An 8,643-nucleotide genomic window follows, 5' to 3' on the forward strand; every position below is an offset into this window, starting at 1 on the left:
AGAAGACGGAGAGGTTCAAACTTTTGATGGGGGCGACCGAGAAGAAACTAGCGCTGGAAGAGAAGAGGGCCATGATCGAAGAGAAGAAGGTCATGCCCGAGGAGAAAAAGATGATGCTCAAAGAAAAGAAGGTGAAGATCACAGCCGATACGGAGGACGCTAAGATGTTGTCATTGAATGTGGTGTCTTTGGATGTCGATGCAAGGATGATCGTGCAAGCTGTCCACTACAAGATATTGCAGCGGCATAAAGATGAGTTGGAGGCCGCGGACAAGGAGGAGGACGTAGCGGCGGAAAAGGAGGCCGAGGCAAAGGATTCATACGCGGCGGCGATGGCAGCGACACCTTGAGCGTGAGTTTGGAGGCTCCGATTACCGGTTCGGCGGGGCAGAATTTTTCGCACGGATTGTCGAACTGATATTGTTTTGTGATTGAGCATGTAAAAACTTTAAGCATACTTGTCTCTTTTTGGTTGTGATCAGACATGTGATCGAGAGGGCACTATGGATCAGACTTTATTTGAATATGAAATTGCCCTTTACTGCCGGATATATACAGGATAATATTGGATGGTCGCCTCTCGCATTCACGTCCGCGGACTGCTCCCGCTGTCTATGGACGAATGCCGGGGCAAATTTGCAGGTCAGCGTTGAAGACTCCCTTATAAAATAAAATGACTAGCTGGCCTAGTTGTGGATTGTATTACATATTTTAGAGTGAAACTCGGAAAAATACATGGATGAAATAGGGTATATTTGCACCCACCTAAAAATATATTTCTCAGTGCCAAAAAAAATCCAAAAAAGTTGCACGCGTACATCTTCACATTATGTGCGCGTGCAGATAGTTTCGCGGAGAGGCGGCCTTTTTCGGGCCTTTGCAAAAATACAAAAAAAAGGGGCTCATGGAACGCTATTTTCCAGCACTAATATTTTTCTTTTTTGCAGATGCAAAATGAAAAGATAGATTTTCGCAAAACTTTGTGTCATGCACATATTTTTGCGGAGTTATACGCATGATTTTTTTTCTCATTTTTTTTACATTTTAAAACCCATTTAAAATGCGTTAAATAAACGGGTATAGATGCACCTAGTTTCAGGACGTCCTCACTCATGGAACTTTTTTCTTTTTTGACAGGAAACTTGTTGCTATTTTGTGAAGAAGAAGAAAACCGACCTCGGCCCGGCCCCGACCTCCTTGTGGCGTAAGAAAAACTTTGTCTTGCTCTCCAAACCAAAATCCCTCCGTATTAACACCCGATTCAAATCAAACGAAATAATGCCTCTTCCACCTCCACCGCCGGATGACAGGTGGGCCCGCGGAGGCTCCCGACCCCACGACGCAGCGACATAGCAGGCGACAAAAACGAAAGCAAAGCACTCCTTGCCGGATTCTATTACTTGCCGTCCTTGATTGTCTCGTCATATAAATAGCCACGACCAACACGGGTCAAACCACCCAAGAAAATAGTTGTCGCCTCCCAATCTCTCCTCGCGTACGCACGTACCTCGATCGACCGACCTACCATGGAGACGGGCATCGGATCCGTGGACGGGCCCAAGGGGGCGCCGAGCGGCGCGGTAGCGTGCCCGGCGACGTTCCCGGCGTCGGCGCCCACCTTCGTCGGCTCCCCGCACGCCACGCTGGGGCGCCACCTGGCGCGGCGCCTGGTGCAGATCGGCGTGAGCGACGTGTTCGCCGTGCCGGGCGACTTCAACCTGACCCTCCTCGACCACCTCATCGCCGAGCCGGGGCTCCGCCTCGTCGGCTGCTGCAACGAGCTCAATGCCGGCTACGCCGCTGATGGGTACGCGCGCGCTAAGGGCGTCGGCGCGTGCGCCGTCACCTTCACCGTCGGCGGGCTCAGCGTGCTCAACGCCATCGCCGGCGCGTACAGCGAGAACCTCCCCCTGATCTGCATCGTCGGCGGGCCCAACTCGAACGACTACGGCACCAACAGGATTCTTCATCACACCATCGGCCTCCCTGATTTCTCTCAGGAGCTGCGGTGCTTCACGCCGGTGACGTGCTACCAGGCCGTCGTCAACAACCTCGACGACGCCCACGAGCAGATCGACAAGGCCATCTCCACGGCTCTCAAGGAGAGCAAGCCGGTCTACATCAGCGTCAGCTGCAACCTCCCCGCCGTCCCCCACCCCACCTTCAGCCGCGACCCCGTCCCCTACTTCCTCGCACCAAGGTTTGTATGCTCCCTTCGTTCTTTTCTGCTTTTATTTTCTTGATGATACGTGTCGTGCCACGATCGATCATGCGCTGCATGCATGCATGGGAAGATATACATGACGGATGAATTGACGTGTGCAATGCATGCAGGATGAGCAACCAGATGAGCCTGGAGGCGGCCGTGGAGGCGACGGTGGCATTCCTGGACAAGGCGGTGAAGCCGGTGATGGTGGCGGGGCCCAAGCTGCGGGTGGCCAAGGCAGGCACGGCGTTCGCGGAGCTGGCGGACGCGAGCGGCTACGCGGTGGCGACCATGCCGTCGGCCAAGGGGCTGGTGGCGGAGACGCTGCCACGCTTCATCGGCACCTACTGGGGCGCGGTGAGCACGGCCTTCTGCGCCGAGATCGTGGAGTCGGCGGACGCCTACCTCTTCGCCGGCCCCATCTTCAACGACTACAGCTCGGTGGGCTACTCGTTCCTGCTCAAGAAGGAGAAGGCGGTGATCGTGCAGCCCGACCGCGTCACCGTCGGCAACGGCCCGGCCTTCGGCTGCATCATGATGAAGGACTTCCTGACTGAGCTGGGCAAGCGCCTCAAGAAGAACACGACGGCCTACGAAAACTACAAGAGGATCTGGGTGCCGGAGGGGCACCTGCCCGAGAGCGAGCCCGGCGAGCCGCTGCGCGTCAACGTGCTCTTCAAGCACATCCAGAAGATGCTCACCGGCGATAGCGCTGTCATCGCCGAGACCGGCGACTCGTGGTTCAACTGCCAGAAGCTCAAGCTCCCCGACGGCTGCGGGTACGTATTCCGATCAATTAACTTGCATGCGGCTTTGCTAAGTTGATATGAGCAGCCTTGTGATCCGTGCGTGCAGGTACGAGTTCCAGATGCAGTACGGCTCCATCGGGTGGTCGGTCGGGGCGCTGCTCGGCTACGCGCAGGGCGCCACTGACAAGCGTGTCATCGCTTGCATCGGCGACGGCAGCTTCCAGGTGACGGCGCAGGACGTGTCCACCATGCTCCGCTGCGGGCAGAACAGCATCATCTTCCTCATCAACAACGGCGGCTACACCATCGAGGTCGAGATCCACGACGGGCCCTACAACGTCATCAAGAACTGGAACTACACCGGCCTCATCGACGCCATCCACAACGGCGAGGGCAACTGCTGGACCGCCAAGGTGACCTGCGAGGAGGAGCTGACGGCGGCCATCGAGACGGCGACGGGGGACAAGAAGGACTGCCTGTGCTTCATCGAGGTGGTGGCGCACAAGGACGACACCAGCAAGGAGCTCCTCGAGTGGGGATCAAGGGTCTCCGCCGCCAACTCCAGGCCACCCAACCCGCAGTAGACGACACTAGTAGATCTTGATTTTGATGATTTGAGCGAGGCATTTTCGATTTAGAGTCCAACGTACGTTTGATTACTAGCATGCGTGCATGCATGCAAGCTTCGCATACTATTTCTAGCAGGGTCGAATTAATAAGAGTGATTATTAATAAAGTTGGACGGTTCTTCTTCCAATTTTTTGTGCTTTTTGTGCTGCTGAGAGTTAAACAAATACGTTTGACAATCTTGTGCTCTTTGTACTTGAAATCTTCAAGTAAAACTTCTATAGACGTAGCATTCCTCTTACTCTTAAAATACATAGGGCTCTTGAGATCTAAAAAAAACAATTGATTCACAAAAGTATAACTTTCCGCCCAATTGCACTTTTGAGAAAAGCACGAGCAATTACCATAAGAAAAAAAAAACTAAGTTGTACAGATGCTCACTTTCATGCACATCCTACTCCTATATGCCCACTGAGCAGATCTTATATTGACGGGACATCTCTCCCACTTAACGTTCATTGCCAGAAAGACCGAAAAAAAATAAAAAAATGTGATCATCAGTGTAAGTATAGGACTTAAACCTTGGTGGTCAGTTCGCTTATACTTATCTGAATCAAAAGGAAAATCTATATTGTAGCGTGCCACCTAAGCCTTCTTGTGCTGCGGCACATAGTGATTCGTGTTGTCCTCTAGAAGATCTTTTGCCCCGAGAGGTGTGTTGTCACATTCTCCTCATCTCATGGAAGCCTTCTTGTGCTGCGGCACTTAGTGATTCATGTTGCCCTCTAAAAGATCTTTTGCCACGAGAGGTGTGTTGTCCCATTCTCCTCACCTCAGGGAAGCCTTCTTGTGCCGCGGCACCTAGTGATTCGTGTTGCCCTTTGAAAGATCTTTTGCCCCGAGATGTGTGCTGTCCCATTCTCCTCACTTCATGGAAGCTTCCTTGTGTTGCGGCACTTAGTGATTCGTGTTGCCCTCTGAAAGATCTTTTGCCCCGAGAGGTGTGCATGTGAGGGTTAGTCCTTCTTCTCCATCATCTCTGTGCCCCACGCCTCTCTCTCTCTCTCTCTCTCGTCGGGGCTGATTTTGGGGTGGTGGGTCGAGCCATCGAGGGATGCGACGGCTTGCTGGGTCTATTCTCTCTTCACCAGAGAGATAGACAAAATAGGCAATAAGTCGAAGGAGCTGTGAGTGAGAAAATATTGGAATAAATGGTCTTGGCATGTAGTCTGGTCCAACCACAACACAGCTAACCCCCATACTTCCTTCTTTTGTTCGAGGGAGGCCATACATCTTTCTTCTTTGGTTGGGTCTAGGTCAGAAAGTTATAGGCGCCGTATAGGAGCAGTTAGCGCACGGTTTTTGTGGTGGTGGAGGGCGCATGGATGGCATGGGGTGAGGAGGAGGGGAGTGGCGCCGCCGGGAGGCGGAGGCACACGGTGAATTGGAGCGGGGCGTGTGGAAGAAGGGAGAGGGGACGATGGTGCTCGTGATAGTGTCTGGCTCTGCCAACGGCGTGCTTGACCGAGAGCCAGGTCCATATCATCCTGCCTAGTTTCCTACTGGTAGTCATTCTTCTCCTGCCAGTTTCCTACTTGCCATAGCACTGCACGCAGTTCATTCAAAGTAGCATCAGAGTTAGGAAACATGTGTTTTGTGGCACTGCAGGCTGTTCATTCAGTGTAGCAAGAAGATTCAGATTGTTTTTTTTGTGGTACTACATGCAGTTCATAGAAGAGATTTTCACTCATAGTAGCAACAGACTAGCTCAGCCCGTGCGGCGGCACGCCGCACCCCATCGATATGTTATGTGTGTAAATCCTATTTTTTGCTCATGTAATGGAAAATATGGATGGGCAACATAGTTGGGCGTTGCCAATGATTGGAGACGGAGAAAATAAAGGTAGATTAATTTTACTTGTGGATTGTACAATAACTTTTTCCCCTTGTCTTAATAGTTGTGCTGATTGTTATGTTTTGAGGATCGCAGATATGGGGTATGTTGAATGAAGAGGTCACTCTGTGGATAATCTGAACACTATTGGTAAAAGAAAACTCGCTTTCGAAAATAGACGTCTTGGTGAGGGGAAATATAGGAGTTGTTACATTTGCATTGTGAAAGTACATTTGTAGTGTGAAGGTACTCGTATAGGATGAGAACATGTTTGATTTGATAGAAGATATAGTTGATCGGACCGATGTGTTATATTTGACGTGAATACACATAGGAAGTTGTGGAGAGAATCATATGTTCACTTGGTTAGATGGCTAATTTGAAATGGAGGGTCTAAATTGGGAAAATAACGATTTTCTTTGATGCATAATATACCTTATAGTGTTGAACTACGAAATGGGATGATAGAAAGGCATGTAGATATGCCATCGCAAAGGCTGATTGGAACTAATTTGAAATGATATCTTAACTTTGTCATCTGGTTTGTGTTTGTTTGTGTATAAGTGAATATAGTCTTAAAGATCATCTGGTTATATAATAGTGTACTTGTGTGAATAATATGTTTATTGATGTGTATGGATGTTTTCTAGTTATTTTTCTGCTAATAGTCATATATCTAGGTTTACAAAAAATTATAAATTTAGTCAATTATTTTATTGTAAAGTTAAGGCAGTAGATGGTACATTTAGAGAAATACAATTCTTGAAGGTGATCCTGAGGTGGTTTAAGCCTGGTACATGGTACTATCGGATGGTATGGGCCGGTGTGGTGGGTATATGGAGTAGTATAATGTCTCAGAAATTGTTAGATGGGATTAGTACATCCATGTTGAGCCAAGTAAGTTCAAAAAAATGTGGATCCAACTGATGTACTTTTTAAATCAAAGGCGTTGCATATTTCTTTAAATCGAAAGCACTGCATATTTCTTGTAAACTCCATGTATGTGGTAATTTTACAATTTCTACAAATTGAGGATGGTAAGAGGAACGATTTTCAAAGTTTGGTCTAAGCCAGTCCATGCGTCCACTTTCTTCCCTAGATTTGTGTTAACCTCCCAGCATTTCTCGTGTAAAGTGGTTGATTACTGACCCTCAATACTCCCTGCGAACCGAACCCCCAGGACAAAATTATTTTCTGGTTTTTTATAGCTTATCACATAAGCCATGTCGTAAATTATTTTTCTTGTTAGCTTGTACTTCCTCTTTTTTTTTACTCTACGCGTAAGGAAGGGCCCAAGGAAAGGCTTAGCAAAAATAAAAGATATACTCCCTTCGTCCGAAAATAAGTGTCTCAATTTTAATATATCTTTATATTAAATTTAGTATAAAGTTAAGGTACTTATTTTACGACAGAGAAAGTACAAAGGAAAGAATTGACCCGTTAAGTTAATTTAGGACTGATTTACCATCCTGGTTTGCATGGATCGGACAAATAGATGGAGGTAGTTTGCATGCAGCTGATTGGGAGTATTTAAAAAAAAACTACCACAATTCATTAAACCGTGTCCATAAACTATCACTTTACAAATTTGTGCCAAAACTACCACTTTTTCTGTAACCTTTAACTAAAAACTACCACATCGACTAAATGCCTGATTAGCAAAAAATTAAACCCAATTATGACATGTTAGGCCCACTCATCTGGGCTGATATGGAATTGAGTTGTTTTTGTGTTGACCGTTAAGTTACAGATGAACATTTTATCGAACACTTGATGTGCACCGGCGCCTGTGACCGCCCGCTCAGGAGCTCGACGGCCGTGAAGGAGGAGCTTGCCGCCGCCGACAGGATCTCTATGGGCTCGCAAGAGGAGCTCGTCGCCGTCGGCAGGAGCTCGACAGCGGCGACCGGGCGCCGCCTCCACCTGTCACTCCGCGCCGTTTATAGCCTGAAGTCCCTACCCTACGTAAGAGCTCGCATACACGGGAACTCTCCCTCTCTCTGCGCATTCACCCGATGGAGTAAATAAGAAAATCGTCGAGGAAAGAAGAGATCGCCCAGGAAATCTAGAAGGAATGAATCGCTTAGTGAACTCAGAGTATCATTTTATTTTTGCTGTGTATCATATTTTCTTTGAAAAGCCTCTAGTATCTATTCAAGTATGATTTGCTATATACATGTAAAAGTAACGTATATATCAAAAAAGGCTTTCGTCCCGCTTTATATATAAAGCAAAGATCCAGAGTGCCCGGTACAACCGCACACACCCATCACAAACACACACACGCACCCAAGGCAGGATACATAGGCGCTGAGCGCAGCAACACACACCCTAGCACTACAAGAGCCGCCGGGGCTTCATCCGAAGAAGTGAAGCCGCATATGACGAACTGTGGGCTCCAAGGCGGTGCCTTCAGGAAGGATACGGCACCGGAGCGTCGCCACCGCCCGATCCGAGGATCAGAGCGACGACGCCTTCAAGAAGGGAGCGATCTTCGCCGTCGCCAGTCCGTCCGAAGATAGAGAGGTTTTCACTCCGGCCAACATTCACCGTCACAGAACGCCACACCCCGGCTACCACGCCGCCCACATGGCCGTGGTAGCCGGGCAGCACCGAGGCACGAGCTCTGCCCATGAGCACCGCGCCACCACCACCAGGACCGCCGCCCCGGAATCCAAGACCTTGACACCGAGTCCTCCGAGCCCCACCGCTACCCCCACCATAGAGACGGGCGGAAAGGATCTGCCTTTCACACCCCTGGTCGGTCCCAACGCCGAGACCCAATAGGCCGGCCACAACAAGCCTCCATCGAGCCGTCCTGCTACATCGGGCGCGAGACGAGCGTAGTCCTGCCGCCGGGCGCGAGACGGGCCGGTCCTGCTGCCGGGCGCGAGACGAGCGCAGTCCTACTGCCGGGCGCGAGACGAGCCGGTCCTGCTGCCGGACGCGAGACCAGCTCGGTCCTACGTCACCGGGTGCGAGACGGATGATGGACCGCAGCCGGGAGAAGGCCAGCCCTCCGGTGAGAGAAGCGAACGGACGCCGAGGAGAGGGGTCGAAGGCCGATACAGGTAGCCTACAGACGGCCGACGCCAGGAAAATCTGGCCGCCGCCGCAATCAACCTGCCACCACCGCCGCCGCCATCAGCAGCAGCTAGCGCGCCGGCGAGGTCCACGGACATGGCCACGACCACACCAGGTCGTAGCCCGCCCCCGCGCCGCCCAAC

At 50.4% G+C, this 8,643-nt stretch overlaps 1 protein-coding gene across 1 annotated transcript; it reads left to right on the forward strand.

The window, feature by feature from the left end:
- Nucleotides 1-1,438: 1,438 nt before the first annotated feature.
- LOC123051406 (pyruvate decarboxylase 2) lies at nucleotides 1,439-3,712 on the forward strand. The gene is made up of 3 exons (XM_044474272.1): nucleotides 1,439-2,200; nucleotides 2,335-2,985; nucleotides 3,062-3,712. The coding sequence occupies exons 1-3, from the start codon at nucleotides 1,527-1,529 to the stop codon at nucleotides 3,537-3,539; spliced, it is 1,803 nt and encodes a 600-aa protein (XP_044330207.1). The 5' UTR covers nucleotides 1,439-1,526; the 3' UTR covers nucleotides 3,540-3,712.
- The last annotated feature ends 4,931 nt before the right edge of the window (nucleotides 3,713-8,643 follow it).

This window comes from Triticum aestivum, chromosome 2D, assembly GCF_018294505.1.
Source record: "Triticum aestivum cultivar Chinese Spring chromosome 2D, IWGSC CS RefSeq v2.1, whole genome shotgun sequence".
Taxonomy (NCBI): domain Eukaryota; kingdom Viridiplantae; phylum Streptophyta; class Magnoliopsida; order Poales; family Poaceae; genus Triticum; species Triticum aestivum.